Raw genomic sequence first — 20,278 nt, 5'->3', positions numbered from 1 at the left:
CACACCGAAATATAATATTATGACACAGAAGCGTACAAAAAAATATCAAAAGATTATGATTTACATTCGAAACTTAGAGTTAAACAATTATGTCTGGCACTTTGTTGCTTTCATACAGTATAATCTCGTTATTATGAGACAATAACCGATTCAGTTCCTCTACTTATTATGTAACCAGTGTTTATATTTTAACATGTTCCAAAATTAAGTCTCCATATAATTAGGAATATGTGTAGACTCAAAATAATTTTTTGAAATATTCAAAATGGAGTAAGGGAGAAAATTACTTATATATATATGTATTGATATATATAAGTAAATCTATAATTATAACTCGGATATAGTAACAATAGCGTGTCGCAAGTATGCGTGGGTCGGTCACGCGGTACGACACGCCCTCTTCACAGTTCCGGATGCGCTTGCGCATCTCTCTGCGAATCTGCGCTCAGAATATTAGAGGTCCAATAAATAAGAGCTTATTGCATTCTAAACTTCTATGTTTTTTATATTATACATATGTAAATATAATGCCTGTATAAATTCTTAAACTGCCATTTATATATTGTTGTTCTATTTAATTTTTATGAATCCACATAATGGTGCATTGAAGTGTAGACCTCTATTCCAAGTTTGGAGAGTTACATATTCACATTTTTTTTAGCTCGGAACAGTTGTTTGTATGAAATTGGAATATAATTACAAATAATTGCTCTTTACGATGCATTTGATGGTATAAGTGCAATTGGTAACAAAAACTCCATGCTAACAAGCGAAGGTCAACGATCGTAAACTTTGTGCCTCTTAATGAACATACAATGACATTTTTATTGTTATTAAGCGTAATCGCGACTTGTAATTACCTATAATGTAATAATGACCTAGGGCTAAAACATTTATATATAAATAGTTAGAGACTTAGGATAATTATCTCTACTAAAAAAACAATTATAAAGGAGGCTATAAATTATATATAACCTTTGTAATTAAACCTTATAAATTAAGTAGAATTCAAGGTTTACTTTTTCTTTGGCATTAATATCCTCTGTTTAACTACACCCTGGCATTCTAAGATATTTAACATAAAACTTAAAAACCTAAAACTTTTGGTTTTAGTGCAAAGTAAAATTAAGTGTAATATTGGTTTCGTGGTGTAGGCTGTGAGGTCTTTGCACGCTATTATTTTTTATCTGCGACAATGCAAGTCGCCCACGACTCACGCATACAGACTATCTCCTACTAAAATTATTCAATTTTGATTTATATATGTATACTTTGAATATTTTGTAGACAACGAATAATGTTAAAACTCCTATTTTTTATTGCATGTTTATTTTTGTTAATTCGTTAAGTTTTTTTTTTTAATATGAAGTTTAAAGTATTTTTTGGTTGACTTTTATTTTCAATTTCAATAAAAAAAAATTGTTTATCTATACAAGTAACATTGACTCTGATAACTACTATATAAATAACTAAATTTTTAAATTAATTTCTCATCAGGACGACATTTATTAATGATCGTGTTACGTGTTGATTTTCATCGCAACACAAGAAGTAATTACGAGGCAAATAATTGATTTAGCGCTGCCTCTATAAACATTTTAAATTGTTTATATTGAAAAATGCACACAGAGGTGTTATTTCATGTTAATAAGATGTATCTGTGGCAAAGTGTTTGATAGTCTGGCCTTTATGCTATAGTTCGCGGGTCCTTTACGGGGCTCTACAAAAATTTATCTGATAAATTTCTAAGTATATACATCATGGTAGAATGGAAGGAATTCTGTAACAAATTTTATAAGGAAATCTGCTTATTATAAAATACAAATATGTGTAACCCATTAATCATGAGAGACATCAAAACCGTAACCGTTATTTGATGACAAACGGCTAAATGTTTACGGCGCTTTTAATTACGTATTGATACGCAATTTTACATAGAAATCTATTCATGTCTAGGAACAGAAGTTGTTGAGATAAATGCGTAGTTAAAGTTAGAATAACAATATCATTTCTCAACATTATTATAAAACTACAAAAGGAATATTCTTATTCTGTTATAATTAAAATATAAAGCTCAGACTTGACATCAAACTTGTACTGGTGCTCGGGTAATGTTATATGAGTGAACATTTTTCCCCATTACGGGCCTACCATTATATAACCATCGGCTAGTCGTGAGTGCGCTTTGCATATTTCAAGAATACAAGCTGTATGCGTGCGCTACATGTAAGTGAAATGGTTTCTAGCTATGACGTTAACGGCCAGCTAACCATGTTGCTTAGATTCCCACGACGAAGTTCACCTTTATTATACGTCTTATATCTTCATCAAAGCTCTGATCACGTTACTACAGTAAATATGCTGGCGGACATGTTTGCTTGACAGGATTTGTCGGAGCACAAAAATAGTATAACTCAAATTATTCACTTTATATTTCAATTTTAATAAATTATTATTAATTCATCGAAATATTTTATTATTTCTACACTAAGATATGTATCTCATACAAATAAATTTCATTTAATATCTGCGGCTCAAAATATAATAGTCTTAAAAGTAGTTCAATAGCTTCATAGTTAACTATTGGCCATTAAGTTATTCTCGCAATATGTAGCTGTGGTCTGTCGTGACTCGTGATAGCTTCATTTGAAATATACGCCTTTTATATCTCTATTAATAGAATGATTGCTTACTTATTGACTTCAAACTGAATACCATTATAAGGAAGTAATGAAATGAATGTCTCTACTTTTGTTTATAAATATTAAAATTGCACAAAAAAAAGCTTATATAATGAATTGGATGAGATGTATCTATATAATTATGAGGTGAAAATATTTAATGAACGTACGATTAATTGAAAGTAAAAGCTGTCACTAGCTCGCAGGTTTTCTTAAGTTTTCACAAAGCTAACTGAGCTATTGTGAGGTGTTGAAATGGCTATTGTTTCTTAAACAATGGACCCACAAAGGCTACGTATCTAGCTTAGCCTTCGACCCGACTCTAGTGTCTATGGCGTATCAGGCATTGTAAAGTAAATCAATATCAAGATATCCCACATTATGTCAGCTAACTTTAATTATATAAAAAAATCATAAAAAGCTGCAATGAAAATTTGTAAGAGCGACATTTTATTGATAGTTTATGGCATTTAATTTTCCAGCACAAAAAAGAGGAAGAAGACAAACAAATATGTTAATATATCGCTTGACTTCAAACATAATTATATAATGAAATATATTATTATATATCTACTATTAATTTACCCCGATTATAATTAGCTGTTTATACGTAGAATGGTAACAAAATTAAAGTTAGAATTAAGAAAATATTAGTATTTATCTGAATCTCAAAAAACCATAGTCGTGACATTCTTAACTGGTAACTTACGTTTTATTTGTCTTATTCTTTACATATTTTTTTAAATAATTTACTTTTAATATGAAATATTTTCATACATAAAAGATTCTGCTGCATTCACATCATCCAACCATTAAGCGCTTAAGCGCTGGCTTGTGGAATCAATCAATTATTTTTCGCTCGACGTGCACTAAAAAGATGGCAACAGTTCGGATATTAAACGTTGGTTGGACGGAGAAGGATGGCGAGAGTCGATCCCTTTGATGAACGCTTGCGATCCGTTACGTCCTTATCTCGGCTTTCTAGTTTCCGTTTGAATTCGTTTTACGTATAGACATTATAAAATAGCTTGGTTATATCACTACGGTTTTATCTTTTGTTTCTTTTGTAGGTGTATAATAAGCATTCTTTAGTTATTTTTAGAATAAATGGACACAAGTCTTTGTCTTCTCTACGGTATAAATATAATACTTATAACTGCTCCTTTAGCTTAAGGTATACTATGACGCTGCCTTATATGATAAGGTTATTGTGTTTAAAAATCTAATGTTTTCACGTCAGACGTGTGTAAACTTAAAGACAGATTGAGTTTACATCAAATTGTATACTACCTTCTTGGAGGGTAACGGTATGAATATAACTATGCATAAATATTATACAATGAATCATTAATACATTGGCATTCATACATAAAATGGTTTCCACAATGAAATAGCATAATGTTCCATTACAATATAATATTAAACAATTCAAAGACTTATCCTCATGTTCGTATTTTATTCATTTAATTTATTTATAATATATAAATGTTATAATGTAAAAGAATTCTGAAATAAATAATTTCCTAGAAAAGCAATGAGAATGTACGATTCGTTTCTCCAATCAGTTTCCATTCGTGCGCCAAGTTTTGATGGATGTTGAGATCTGTGAGTTCAGCGTTTTCGATGGTTACGGTTACGTTATATTCGTTATACCTTCATTTACAGTTTGAACACACTTTGTTCAAAAATTATACTAACATAACCTGCATCGAGCTTAACATGGAATAATAATTGATTGTAAGCTGCGGGTAAACAAACAATTTATTGATGTATTTGTAATTATAGTCGTATACGGAAAGATTTTCTTTACTATCAATACAGCTATCGTACATTAAATAAAGTATCAAACTTCGAAGGTAGTTAGGTACTAGGTAAACTTGTTTGAGACTGGGCGGGGTGGGCGCCGAACAAAGCCTTCCGTGAAAGCCTTCGGACGTTGATGGATGCGATAAGCTTGGATGCAAGAGCTGCATACATTTCTTGCTAGAGTTTTCTTAGCGATAATTTTGCGGTGTCTGCGAATTTTTCTTTCTATTTTTCATCCTTATCGGATTTAAGTTCGTGATGTATTTTAAAATATATGAACTTATAATAATTTCTTCCTGATAATATAAGAATGTTATGCAGCACGGAATATAAACATGTGAATCATTCCTCGTGACAATATAAGGTTTTAGAACGCTCTGTAATTATATTATATAATGCAGGTTTCAGTGACGCTGTCACAAAATGGTACAGAGTATAAAATAATATATCAGTCCTCGTAAAACTTTGTACGGCATTGTGATGGTTACAAAGCCAGTACTAAAACTTTGGTGCCATCCTAATCCATATTGTAGGACTCACGTAGACACGAAAATGCGCCGGTCTGCGGCGTTGCGCCGTAAATGCATTTTCTTATAATTCAGAAGCGTCACGTATCCAACCCCAGAGGCGAAGAACGCAAGCGTATTTGCAGTTACCTCCTTCTATCCCGAGCTACCTATAAAGATAGATAAGAAAATTAGATTGGATTTTTTGTTTGCTTACGCTGTTACTCAAATTGTTATTAATTCTTTGTTTATAAATAAATTTCAAAACATTTTCTCGTAATTTTCATTCCGTACACTTCAGTAGAACACTATTCTTAAACATTGGTATAGTATAATCAAACATTATAAATGTAATCCATATTAATTTTTAAAATTATCTAAATAATTTGAATACGTAACTATAACAGTCATATATTTAATATCTGAAGACTTATGCGCTAAAATAGCGCCTTCGTATTCTCTTTTACGTCGCAGCTGTCATATTTGAGGAAGTGAGCACCGACACAGTGCGAATATTTTATTTGGGCAGCGGGCAGCCACCCTGCGCCTATCCCCACGGGGGGTGGGAGTGGGGGTAGCTGGGGGGGGAATGATCGATGCACGTCTTGCGCCGGAGGCTGCACCCAACGTAATTCATTAAACGCTCAAACTGCAAGCGGATTTTGAGTATTAAAACGATTTCTCACGGGTGTCCGGCTTGGTCGTGCCTTTATGTACGCTAGACGGTTTAAAGGGGCTCTTAGTAAAGAGAATTTATTAATGAAGCACTGACTGTCTAGAATATAACGTATTTCACTACGACTGATATTCACTCTCGTCCGTCATGGTTGAGATTTTTAATATTTGTGATACATATTATTTATACATCTTCAAACATTAGCAGAAAATTACAAATCAAAATATTTTTTTAATGCGATATATTCGAACGGAATCGTGGCCGGTAAACGTTATATAATTCGTACAAATAAAACAAAAACATACTTTTGCAGCAGTATATAGTTACAAAAACTCTAACTAAAATAGCAAATGGGAGAATTTCCTAAGGCTTAGACGGGTAAGCTGGAGCGAACATTACTTACCCTGGGTTCTTGCTGCACCTGCATCAATCAACGTCAGCCTTGCAGGACAGCGGGTGTGGTAGGGGTGGTGGAGTCAGGGGGTGATGAGGTAGAGGGGGGAGGGTACACAAATGTTTCAGCGCTTCCTTCAATTTGTTTTTGCCTTTCAAGGATATGTAGCATTATATTGCTAGTTTTGTTACGTAATATTATTTCGTTATGTAATTTTTCTTAAATGATTGATGAAATGTTTATAAAAATGCCAATATAATTATTTTAATCTTAAAAAAAGTAAAATACACTTAAAAATAATAACTGAAAAAAATCACAAAATTTTCTATTTTATATAAGTATGTAATGGAATAGCGGTCAAATCTTCCTGCACTAGTGTTTTGTGTATGCATATCTTTTAAATTAATTAATGTATGTATTTCTTGTAGGCTATGACCTAAATTTTTCACACAAAGAATATTTGACTTCTGTATATTTGTCTGATCGGATTTTATAGTTTTAATTTGGCTGACGTTTTATTTCTGTGAAGGTATTCGTGTTTGGCGCCAATGAATAAATCGCATATTACGATGGTTGGACTTGAGTTTTCAATTTCAATTATATATATAAAAAAAAATAAGGTAAATAATTATATTATAATATTTTTATTTGTTATTCACAAAAGTAATAATTAATATAAATCTCACAGACGATTCTCTTTACAAAAGAGCAAAAAAGCAAGACAGAGTCCTCGTTAAGAAGGCCGGTCGCCCTTAACGGAAATGTTTTCTTTTTAAGTCCTCACAGCCTTCGTTCGGTTTCATCTGCAAATCTTGCCTCAGAGACTTTGAATAGCCATTAGTTATGCGTTTTATGAAAGGAATGAATCCTTATTTTCTTTCGTTGCCTGACAGCATATTGCTTAGAATGAAAAGGTTTGCTATGAAACGAAGTATACTGACGTTCTAAGATAGAGATATATGAATCTCCAAGTATATAACGGATTGATATACAACACTTTTTTAGCTCATATTACTTTCAGCGACACATATTTTTACTCTAATTATATTTAAGAGTAATTAATTTTTTTTATAGTTAATAGAATATAAGTTTTTCATTTAATTACAAAATTTTTGAGCTTAATCTATTATTGAATACTGAAATAAAAATTGAATATAAATAGTTATATTATGTATAAACCATGATTTACTTAGTTACGTACCATTTGTTACGTTCAATGACATTAAGTCATGATCTGTTCACGCACGTTTCAACTATATGTTCAGCTATAATAGAAACGTGGCCATAAGCATTTATTGGCAACACGTGTAGGAACTGAGATAGCTATAACTGCTATATATTTTTATATAACCAACGGAAAAGCGACTTTGTCAAAGAATAGCCTAACATCAAATGCCATTTTAAAGATGAAAACTAAATGGAATGTGTAAAAAATAAATTCTTTCTTGTATTTAGGCACTTTGTTCAAAACTTGATGAAAACACCTCTACCCCCTAGAAGATTAATATCGGTGGGGGCGTCAATGTAGACGTCTAGATGGCGCCACCTAGCTGACAACTGCTACGACAACTTGCCAGAAAAAGGTTCCTTTGTTAACTGTATTAGTTTAAAAGTTGAGAAATGCCATTTATATACAAAATGTCAATACCATTTATATAATCCCGCATAAATGTTGAAGATACATTTCTTTAATTTTGATTATTTTGATTCAATCATTAATATTTTAAATTGTTAAAGGTTTTAGTTTATATTATCCATTAGATTAAATACTAAGGAAATAGTTCTGATTGTGTCTAATTTACTGTAAACAGCAGATATTAAAGAGGATCACGTCCGTAAAAACAACCGTGCTGCAGTAGCTAACTAGAAATGATCATTTGTCTAGATGCTGCGTTTTTTAAAGATAAATATATCTCCGCCTAACGTAGCGAAACAAATTCGATGAACCCTCTTATATTTAATAGCTAGAAATTTTACTTAAAAATAGGTTTCGGTAATATCAAATTCGATACATTTATTAAAAAAAAAACAACATTAAAAAGCTCCATAAATTTAGATTAAATCCTAATAAGCTGGGGTAAACTGTTTGTTAAACTCTCATAATATAAATAAGTAAAGGATCTTGCAAATGCTAAATAATGACTGGATAGTCAGTAATGCAGTGATTAATTATAGCTGTATTACCTAAACTAAATTACACCAAACTGCAGCGCTTAGGTATTATCCTTCCTATTTCCTTACTTAAGGGTAGACGAATGTCGTTAGGAGTCCAAAGTGCTCGTAAAACCAGTTGGTCTGTCTCAACTGCGACACTTCAACTTTGGCTGTAGACTAAAAATGTTAGATCATGCATAAACGTATATATTTTTTATAACTCCGCCGTAGAATGAAAAATCTTCTAATTGAATCTAAATATCAAGTTGCTTTTAAAAATCAACATGAAATATAAAAGGAAAAAAGATCTCATCTATGTGATTATTATAAACATAATTTCTCTGTTATTAGTAAATTAAAGAATGAAGTTCAGAATAATAGTTTTCGTTATAGTATTTGGTTATTTAGTTCCAGGGGCTATTGCCTGCCAGTTAATAGCGAGGGAGACGCTTAATTGACCATGCTATTTTAATCGCCAATTACTGGCCACCGTTTGCGAATCTCGTTAAACAATTAATATTATATACTTTTTAGACACTTCACTTAATAATAAAATCGATTAATGGGACTATTACTTGAAAGCTAACTAGCTATCAGTGCAGTGTTCTAATGGTATGTTAAATGTTTTATTGTTATTTAATAAATCCATATAATTTTACCATCGATTTATATATTTTTTCCCTTTTTTCCATTATTTACATTTTTTATATCATTCATCATTTTATCGTCTGATTAATAATATATGTAAATAAGTTGCTATACTTTAAGCCAATCTGTAAACCGTTTAAAATTACTTCGTTTTTTATAATTCCAGCTGAACTTAAGAATGTATTAATAATATTCGTGTATTGAGATATGATCATAATATGTAATATATTTTTAAATTGTTAATGTAACTTTCGGATGTGTGTTTAATGTAAATTTACGACCTTATTGAATATTCCATTGTTCTTATAAGGAATTTCGTTTACGATGTTTGAAATTGTCTGTTTTCTAGTTTAAAGTTTATAGGGTAGTTATAAATATTTGCCAAATCATTAGAATGTATAAGATCTAAGATTTTCGCGAGTTTTCATTCAAATAAAACTAATATTTTCGGATTACTAAGCGTAATTTTATTATTTTTATAACTACATACTCCTGACGTTTCGGTTACTTTGCAGCAACCGTGATCATGGTTATAAGTCCATATCTTTTTACATCAAATTGATGTTTGCTATACTAGGTAAAAAACTTGAATGATTTTTTAGCATTGAACAAATTTCGCAGGTGAACTCTGTATTGTCGCGTTTCCATTAAGGAAAGTAAGACACTTAGAGAAGTGATTAAACTTCAATTGTTTTTTTTGTAAATTTTTATTGTGCGAGTCTGTCATACTTTAGAAAAACTATTGAAATTAATTCCATATTAATTCACCAAAAAACTTACTTATGCATATTTTCTTCCTATTCTGAGAAATTGAATAGTGCAGACCTGGCCAATTATAGGAGTATAGCTATTAATCGTTATCGTTAATGGTAATAGACCGTGTCATAGGCATATACCTTATAAAATAATTAGAATGATCATCTAACTACACTTTTTGTTTACTTTTTGCACTTAATATAGTGTGACAGAGGTTCATATCAGGGACTTCGTTTTACTTTATAAATGACAGATTTTGTAACCTCAGATGGATAAATTCCTGTTCACATATTTGATCCACAACTCCTCCGAATCGTCCACCAGTCTTTATTAAGATACGTGTTAGATGTATCAGCGTATCATATTTATCGCCGATCTCATCACATTGCTCATCAGTGAAAGTCTGTTCCTGTACAAAAACATTCTGTTGCATGGACGGAGTGTAGTTTTTCTATGTGTGCGACCGTTGGATCTTTTATATTTTGAGATCATCACCATTATTTAACTCAAAGAGAGTGTCTCATTGTTGGACTAAGCTCTCAAGTAATGTGTGATCAATATTACGTAACGAATGATTGTAGCTTTAAAGTATTTTGTTTCGTATTAATAAAACCACTAACTTAAAATAATTGAATTTTTGTATCGTATGTTTATTATCTACTCAATATATATACGACATCTAACAGCAATAAAAAAAAAATGTTTCAACAAAATACTGCTGTGTTTTGCGGCGATTGACTTTTGGTGTTAGATATAATTAATGACATTGTTACATGAAATTACGTGAAACATGGTTATCGTGACGCGCACAATGTTAGTGTATATGTTTTTGAATACTTCATGAGCTCTTTTAAAATACTAACATTTTACGTATATGTATACAAAATATATGTATTGCTATAAAAATATTAGTTTCTCTTTCCAATAAAGTAAATGAATGGAATATAAATTACTTAAAAAAAAGATACTTGAAAATTAAAAAAGATTATTAATTAGTTTCGTTCACACGTTACAGGAAAATGGAAAACTGAATGCAATTAGTAAATTTTTTTTAGTGTGAGTGAAAAAATGAATTGAATTTGTTTGTCAGTTTCTCACAGATACAAGCGTTTTAGGTTTGTAAAATTGAGTTATTGGTCGAGTTGAGCTAACCAATATGATAGAAGTTAAACCAAAAAAGAAAATTACGGATGACGGAAACTTAATCACAAAAATTTTTTAAATATTCTTAATTTTTATACAATTATTTTTTTGTCTTGATTTCGGTTTTGTTGAATATAAATCATTTAGAATTAAATTCATTTGGAAGTTTGGTATTTTTCTTCTATCTTTCTGTTTGGGGACTGTTTGTATGGTGTCATTATTTACTTGCGTGCCAGATTACTCCGACATATGGTACGTAGTACATCTTGCTGAATTCTATTTCTTCGTTCTGATTTTTATTTATACTCCGAGAAAAAATACTTTTTATTCAAATTATATTGACTTGAAAAAATTCGATAAACTAGTCGGCGTTCACAGCTCTTCATATAATATTGAGGTGAAGTTAATATTTTTTTGGTTGTTAACTTGCTCTCTCGATATCATTCTGGCTACACCTCATTACGTACTTGACGGCGGTTACATAAGACCAAAGTTTTTGTTTTATATTATTTTGTTTAGCTATTACTTACCCCTTCTGATATTGTCCTTTTCGTTTTATTCCACGTTCCTGAGATTAAAAACTCTCAAAAACTTATTACACAAAAGAGAAATAGAGATTCTGCGTGCTCATCAGCTTTATAAGTACATGATCGATTCACTCGACAATATGATGAAAATGTACAGATATGTTGTAAGTTAATAAAAAATGTATTCGTTTCATATAAGTAAGTTATTAAAAACATTTTTAACATATTTCTTATTAGTTTTTAGTAGACTTAGTCATCGCTATACCGGCGATAATGGCGTCCATATATTTGTTACTCAAAGATGTAAGGGAACAACAAGAAGGTGTAAGTTTCTAAGTTTCTTATTACATTTTTTTTTGTCAAAACGGAAAAAATATGAGGAAAACTTCACAAGATAAACTTTAATATCAATTGAATTGGAATTTGTGGTAAATATGTTGACAATCGACAATTTTATTTTACAGTTCAACTTTGAAATATTTGAACCATATATCGCTTTATCGTATATTATTTCTATAAAAATAGGACCTAGCTTGGCAGCTACTAAATTATTCCACGTGGCCATAACAATCAAAGAACTTTTATCCAACAGATTAATTGGAGAATTTGGTAAATACGTTATTAATTATAAAAATATGTTTCGATAGAAATGAGTTCACATACCTTTTCTTTTCAGATCAGTGCCAATGTCAATATATTGAGAGATTTATCAGAAATATAGATACGAGACCGTTCAAGTTCGCAATGCTCTCGGTGATACCGATGGACGCCTCGCTGCTCATCATTGTTTCAGATTTCAGCATTACATATTTAATCGTGCTTTTGCAATTAACACATATTTACTAATGAAGGCCTAGCTTATCGAGTAATGATTACATGCGCATTCATTTGTGAATTATTGTAAAACTTATAATCTTGTGATTTTGTGTTAATAAATGTTTATGAAGTAGAGATTGGTTTTCATTAGTAGTTATGATTGTTTTAAAAATCTAATTAGTTAAATAAATCCTTTGTTTATATGTTTTTAAACGTGATCAAAAATATATAGTAAGAAAAATTGTTTACATGTTCTATATTCGATCGTGTGACTAGCATTAAAGCGGTTGCCCTTTGAATTTATCTATCATGCAATAACTAAGTTGACCAGTTATATACACTAGGTTATTAACCACAACGTGGTTATAACGTGTTAAGATGTTGTTCCAATATTAATTTGATATGTACTTCACGGTAATAGTTACACATATTTTAAGTTGTAATTAAGCTTTGGGATGAAATTTACTATCAACGTTGCAGACTACATATATTAACGTAAAACATTTGCATAATGATAGAAATTATTAATGTTCAAATATGGCATTTCTTGAAATCGACTTAATTATAATTAAAAGTCAAACGTTAAAGAAAAATGAGCTGTTTGAAAAATATAAAAGTCATTTAGTAATTGTTGTTGTTTAAATAGGTGTGTGTTTTATCTTGTTTTTACGGAAAATTTATCGTTTTCTTCAACAGTTTAAATGTCATTTTAAAACAAATGATACGCAGACATCTAAATGGATTGATTAAGTTAACAGCAAAATGTAATTGAAGTTACATTTTTAATGTAACGTTGGACTAAATGACTACTTATAAGTCATAAGGTAATCAAACAAAATAATAAAGAGAAACTACATTTCTTTAAGTTTTTATCTAAATATGAGTAAATAAAATTACAAAATAAAAGTAGCTTAACTTACTTTTTATTAAATTATATCTTTGCAAGAGAGAGTTTCGCTCAAATCGATCCAGTCGTTTAGGAGGTGTGCTAGATCAAAATTTATAACAAATTTTGTTAATATACATTGAGTAGAAATCCAGTGGTGTTTAATAGAAGGTTGTTATTACAATATGAGACACAGACTCAACAATTTCATTTATTTCAACACATTAAAAGATAATGAACAATAAATATTATAACTAATAACTCGGTCTCCGAAATAATTTTTAAATTCTATTTAATCTGAATGTAATGAGATCTAAGACTTTCGCTAGTTTTATTCATTTAAATGAAACTAATATTTTTTGGATATACCACGCGTGCTTTACTTTATCGTGATCACGGGCACACATCTCGTCTGCCCGTGATCACGGATGCTGAAAAGTAACCGAAACGTCGGGAGTATGTAGCTTTTTACAAAAATAGAGCACGCGTAGTATATCCGAAAAATATTAGTTTCAATTAATCTGAATTGTTTATGAATTATATAAATTTAATGGACTGATCGTTTTTATCATTATATAAATAGGGTTTGTCATTTACTGCAGGTCTCGGAGGGGGGATGGGAAGCGAAGATGCAAAGATCGAGCCTAGAGGCGTACTATGGAAGCGGTCTTCACCAGGCCATGGATGTTTTTATAACTCTGCTTAAAATTGCTTAAAAAAAATACATATATTCATTTTCCTGACACAGTACATGTAATACATAATTTGAATTGCTCATACAATAACTGCTTATTTTCTTGTTAGTTATCTAGTTTAAGTCGTTATTAGAGTTGTTCACTACTCTTCATGATCTACTATAGTAGTGGACTCGACACTGCGGGAAGGTCTCAGTTTTACGCGATTAAAGGTCGGTCTAAAGTTTTTTCTTAAAACCGTCCGTGAAAAAAGAAAACACAATAATAAATAGTAAAAACACGTACAGAACGAAAAACTAAAAAGAAACTTTTTGCACTTTTATAGTTTATGTGAACATAATAAAAGAGAAAATTCTAAAATATTAATAAAATGCAAGTAAAAGTCAGATATAATCTCATATTCATATAGCTTATGTACTGGAGATTGTTAACTATGAAAACGTTACTGTGGACATGCGAACCTGTAATTTTCACGTGTGCTGTGGTTTAGAATGAACAGTATGTGGAAGTTATGTTGAAGTGGACAAAGCTAATTTGAAAGTCCTGTCGAGTATCAGTAGTTCGTATATTGAACGTTCGTATAGTTCATTACGTTTTATTATCAACAAAAGTTTAGTAATCAAAACCAAGTTACTATGACGTTATAAACAACAATATTAATACTTTCGCTTAAATGACAGAGGTTGTGGGCGGTGCATACGAAAGTTTATGATGTGTTCCTTTAAGTAATTCATCATTTATTGAAAGAAACGATAAATTACTGTGCAGTTATATAATTTGTAATTCTATTTTGTGCGAAGTTTCTCTACCACTCCCTGTACTACTAGATGTGCACCGTGTAGCTGAGATGGTGTTCCGATTTGGTTAAAATTACTATTTACTGGCAAAATAATTATATATAGTTCATTGTCAATCAGTATTTAAATTTATTCGTTTGTATTAAAATTACTTATGACATAGTGAGTGATTTGTAACTTTTTTCAGTACATGAAACCATATGTTGATTCTTAATTAAATATGGTACCAACAATTGGCGAGAGAGTAAAACATGTAATGCATAAACAAGTTAGAGATACAAAAATGAATAATAAAATAACAGTGAAATCAAGGGAATATAATACGGATGAAAAAATTTCAAAGCCATTAAGATTTTTTTTTATCGTAAATCAAATATTCGCTTCCCTGGATTTTGGATTTAAAGAATACAAAACTAATAAAATGAGATTGTTGTCGAAGTTGGGTGTCATTGCAGTTTCACTGATCCAAGGAACAATTATAATAGTTTTTTTATTCATAAAAATGAATTTTTTTTATCCAAAATGGGTACTAAAATTACTTTTGGAATATTATTCGTACGTTCTGATATTAATTTTTACTCCGGACGATAGAACTTTTTGTTTTTACCTAATGGAACTACAGTATTTTGACGAACAAATGGGCATTCAAAGTTCTTCGTACAAAATAGATTTTAAGATAATCGTATTTTGGTGTGTGTCGTCTATAACAGACGCTACACTGATGTGGATCAACTATTTAACATCAGATAAATATATTAATTTACTGACTCTCAATGGATTGTTATATATTGTTAAACGTACGTGTACTCTGCCCTTGATATTGCTTTTCTTCGTGTTTTATTCCATGTTATGTAGATTATTAAAATTAAAATTATATATCAACAATAAGAAAATATCTGTTCTCCGCGCTCTTGAACTTTATAGATTTTTGATTGATGCAATCGAAAAAGTTATAGGGACTTTCAAGTACATTGTGAGTAAAAGATAAAAATTTTACTTCCTACATATCCTATTAGCATATTACAAATTGTGTGTTTTAATTTAATTATAATAATTTATTTCATTTTAGTACATAGTATACCTGATTTTCAATGTCCCAGGAGTAATGGCGTCCCTGTTCGAATTGATCAAGTTAATGATAAGTGATGAAAATGTAAGTTTTCTTTAAAAATTACACAATGAATATTATTTTGCTCAACACAATTTATTACTTACAATCATTTTTCTACTCCAGATCAATTATTTAAAAGCAGTTACTCCGTATTTCGACACATTGGTTATTATTATAATATTGATTATTCCAACTATCACAGCTACTATATTGTCACAAGAAACTCTAAATATTAAGCTCATTCTACACAATAGGGTTTTGGAGGAAGTCGGTATGTAAGCAATTTTTTTTTAAAGATTATGTTTATGAAAATATAGTTTATTTAATGAATTACAGATGAAAATGAAATTGAACTATTGGAGAACATGATTCATTATATAGAAGCCAGACCGTTTAAATTTTTTATGCTGTCACTCGTACCAATGGACGCTATGCTAGTGATCATACTTTTTAACTTTAGTATCAACTATCTTATTGTACTTATTCAAATAACACATGTCTTATAATATTATAGAAGTATTAAAAGATTTAAAATCATACCCATCGTTATTTTATTCAACAATTTTTTTTTGACCTGTACGTTTTTATTAAATTCAGCAGAGGATAAATAGAAAAAAATCAACATTCGTAACGGAAAAGACATTTTTGTTTTCAAATAGAAACATGAATGATGTGGTTGTGTTGAATTTTGTTTGAAGGAAATTCTCGTGCCGAACAGAGAAGCTACCAAACAGAAATTGCTTGAGTACAGCCCGTTAAACGCTGCCGGCAACCTAAAAAATATTAAATATAGATATATTTTATATCTTTTGTATTTAATAGTGTACATTATATGTATATAAATATAATATTGGGGATTGTAGATGAATAGCAATAGGCATAAACACTTTAATATTAAATTTACATGAACTGGTTGGGTTGCATTTCTAAAACACATTTACAATGCTTAGGAAAAAACCTCTGAACGATATTTTGTTTTACCTGACTAAATAATATCCATATTCAGTTCAACAATAAGGTTAAGGTTGGTCTTAAGATAAAATCTTACAGAGTTCATTTATTGCTTCTGACTTAAATTGATTGAAAATTCATTTATCAATTATTTTATTTAGATTGTCGTTCCTCAAGGACCTATTTTTGATTCAATTTTATAAAAAAATTATGTAAACGATGTATTATTTTTTATATTATTTTTAATATTTTCTTACAACACTTCGTTTTCTTTGCTTATAAAGCTATAACTCCGAGAAAATCATATAAATTTAAATAGCCCTGGCTAATGTTAAGTCGTTAGTCTAATATGTTTGATAATCATGAATTTGAAGAATAAAATACGTCATCCGGTAGCTGAAATCATCGTTTTTAGAAACAAAAAAAGTGGTAAGTAAATAATATTTGCGGAATTGGATTTTATGATTTCTCACCTGAAGTTATTAAGGACATTTCTTCTCTTAAAGTTGCTTTAAGGAATATATGTTAAAATATCAGAATAGCAGTTCCTCAAGGACGAACTAATTAACTGTCAATATCTGACATTTGATGTCTTTATGATTATAAATAAAATGATTATTTTAATAAAAATATTGAGAACTAATTTCAACTTTTTTTCTTTGCAGAAACTTAAGTTTCGAACTTTTAATTTTATTTCTTATTTCGTGAATGGTGAAGGTTTTAATGTAGTTTTTAAACTTTTCCAAAAGCTGCCCTAATAACTTTCCTCCACACATATGTTTGTAGATTCTGTAAATAGAAGCAAATTGTAAGATGGTTCATTATAATGAATCATGATACTTAAACCAAAAATTCAGTGATACTGAGGCTAAAATTCAAGTATTTATCTATCTCAAGTAAAAATCTCTCGTTAAACTTCCTGATGGCATTCTAAGTATACCGATTTATAATTACATATAATAGATTTTAAAAGTTTTTTTTTTGAAAATCAAACCATTTTTACTAATATTCATTTATTATTAAGTTACTGAAATTAGTATCGTTTATTTATTTAATATAACGTTGAAGACAAGAACAGACGAAGTTCTCATTTACATACGATCGTAATTGTCATGTACAGGTTAAAGTTTCTACAACTTCAAAGAATATGCTGAGAGTCAATTATGCTACTCACTTAGATTTTGTTAAGAGATGTATTTTTAACTAGTAATAGTGTCACTACAAGTTTAATTTTACATTAAATTATATTAATATATAAGAAAATATAAGAAAATTGTAAAAATTACATTAATTTTTTGATACATTCATCTATTATTATTTGTCCAATGTAGGACTTTTTTCTAAAAATTTTACGGCGTTATACTCCTACTGCTCTTATCTGTGTCTTATAGATTCTGATTACCCAAGTCGAGGGAAAACTCGTAAGCACTACGTTTTTAGATAATTATGACTTCTCATCAACTTCGATCCTGTCTACGTAATTTGTGATCAGCTTTCTTAAATAGTGAAAAAGCGTTTTAAGTATATTAGCATCAGTGGTTTTTGTGGGTGGTATTTTTTAAATTCTAATTTTAACGTCTTAAGCGTTTTAGACTTAATCGATCAACATGAATACAATGCGGTATTAGAGTCAGGAGATTTATATCAGCTTAAACAAAGGTACCGATCCGAGTCTGATTCGCCAATATGAACATTTTCTTAGGTTATAATATCAAGTTTAATAACTTAGCCAAGTTGAAAGTACTTTTACAGCTTTGGAAAAAGAGTCCCAATTGTTATTAGCGGAGGTGACGCATGAATATTGTTATTTTTCACCTACCGCCAACGATATCTTAATTTTCTGGCGTACCGCTCTGGATGCCGGCAGAATGCGCTTACGGTGTCACGAGGTCCTGCGGTGTGATCATGGACATGGGATTTTATATTTTTAAGTAGGGGGCCCCAGGTACTGGATAGATTCCAGCCATCTTCTCTATTGAAATTGGGATGTTTTTAAAATTTAATAGCCTCGCGGATTAACCTCGGTATGTACCTGTCTTCAAGAGCGAGGATCAAACCGAAGGTAGTGGTCTGGTTTGTTCATTCTGTGTTCACACACACCTGTCTTCGACGCGCACCTATATTTAATGACTGAGATATGTTCCTTCACCCTTGTATCGATGTTCCTCTTTGTCTGTCTGTGATATCGTTTGCCCGTGATCACGGTTGCTGCAAAGTAACCGAAACGTCGGGAGTATGTGGTTTTTAAAATAATAAAGTACACGTAGAACTCCAAAAAAATAAAACATTAAATAAAACATGTTTTAACATAAATTTATATTTATTATATTAATGGACTTCATACAAAAAAAAACTTCAAAATCTAAATTTTATTAAATAGTTTGTAATTGCAGCTCATCGGGACGTGACTATATATAAAATCTATCTAAGTTCTAAATTTACCAAAAAATATAAACATTGCTGTTAGTAACAAATAAAAATAAAACACATTAACACAAAGACGGTACTTTATGCTAGAACTATGCTGAATATCCTATTGGTCCTTAATAGATATGTGTTAACTGTACAAGAACTATGAAATAAGAAATACAGTATTTCAATATTACGACAAGAAGTGTAGCGTCCATCGGTATGAAAGAGAATATAAAGAACTTAAAAGGTCTTCCATCTATGAAATCTATGAATCTTTCTGTGGTTTTGTTACTGTCTAAAACAAAAAATGAGTATTAGAATTTTGTTAACATTATTTTAAGAAGCCTCACAATAAGTGAAGTGATTAAAGATACTTACATTTTAGTTCAATAAATCGATTTTGTAATACCATTTTAATATTCTGAGCTTCTTGAGATAGCGAACTAGCCGCCAGAGTTGGTAAGATGATAGTAATGATAATAGGTATCAAAAATAAATACGTTATTACTGTAAAGTTCATCTGCAAGTGTTGTTATAGCATTGAACAAAAATATAAAAGGCTTATTCAGAAATATATAAACCGTAAATGTTTGTACAGACAGACCTCTTCTTCGAGCTGAGTCAATTCTAGAAAAAGGTACATAGACGCCATTAGTCCCGGGATATTCAAAATCAAACATACTAAAAACTACAACAAATACACTTAATAACCGTAATTAATTATAAGAGATTAATCTTGAAATGTTTATCTCCTTATACTCACAATATATTTAAAAGGTTCTAATGTATTTTCAATGGAATCAATTAAAATTTTATACATAAGTCTCTCACGGAACACAGAAAATTTTCTTTTTTTTATACATAATCTAAGTTTCTGTAATCTACACAGCATGGAGTAAAATACAAAGAAAACAATCTTAAGCGGGAAACCGGATATACGTCTATGGATAAAAAACAGTGCATATGTCGCACATATCATATTCATGTCTCCATCAGATGAGAGAAATAAAAGGCACACTATCAATATATCAAAGAGACAACCCAGAGAAAAATAAAGTATAATCTTCAATAGAATTCTATAGGAGGAACTAACAACTCCGATTTGTTTATCAAAATTTTCCAAAACTATTATGTAAGAACTGAAAGTTTTATCTTCCGGTGTAAACATTAATATTAAAAAGTAAAACGAACATTCGACAAGTAATTTAATACCCCACGTCGTGAAGTACTCATCTATAACTGTAAACAATAATACCAGGATGTATGTCCCAAGTGACAAAAAAGATATCATTCTATAAAACTTCCAAAATAATTTCATT

General features: G+C 30.2%; 1 protein-coding gene and 1 long non-coding RNA gene across 3 annotated transcripts in view; one reads left to right on the top strand and one right to left on the bottom strand.

The window, feature by feature from the left end:
* The window catches only part of LOC133318964 (uncharacterized), a 29,809-nt gene extending 13,674 nt beyond the window's left edge, over positions 1-16,135 (top strand). The window contains exons 2-5 of one of the 2 annotated variants that reach the window (XR_009752682.1): positions 13,596-13,746; positions 15,555-15,638; positions 15,720-15,867; positions 15,933-16,135. Coding sequence is in view for 1 of the 2 variants with exons in the window: in XM_061521627.1 (XP_061377611.1) it covers positions 14,706-15,458; positions 15,555-15,638; positions 15,720-15,867; positions 15,933-16,102 (1,155 nt within the window). In the remaining variant the exon portion in view is untranslated. Of the gene's footprint in view, positions 1-13,595; positions 13,747-14,601; positions 15,459-15,554; positions 15,639-15,719; positions 15,868-15,932 lie in introns of those variants that run through there. The other variant, XM_061521627.1, reaches the window with a different exon arrangement.
* A 2,931-nt stretch (positions 16,136-19,066) lies between these two features.
* Positions 19,067-19,984, bottom strand: LOC133318965 (uncharacterized). The gene is made up of 4 exons (XR_009752683.1): positions 19,723-19,984; positions 19,564-19,647; positions 19,338-19,479; positions 19,067-19,254 (listed from the first exon to the last, which is right to left on the bottom strand). It is a non-coding gene; the product is annotated as an uncharacterized LOC133318965 (long non-coding RNA).
* Positions 19,985-20,278: the final 294 nt, after the last annotated feature.

This window comes from Danaus plexippus, chromosome 10 (assembly GCF_018135715.1).
Source record: "Danaus plexippus chromosome 10, MEX_DaPlex, whole genome shotgun sequence".
NCBI classification, from domain to species: Eukaryota; Metazoa; Arthropoda; class Insecta; order Lepidoptera; family Nymphalidae; genus Danaus; species Danaus plexippus.
Note: the sequence above shows the minus strand (reverse complement) of the source record. Positions and strands in the feature narration are given on the sequence as shown.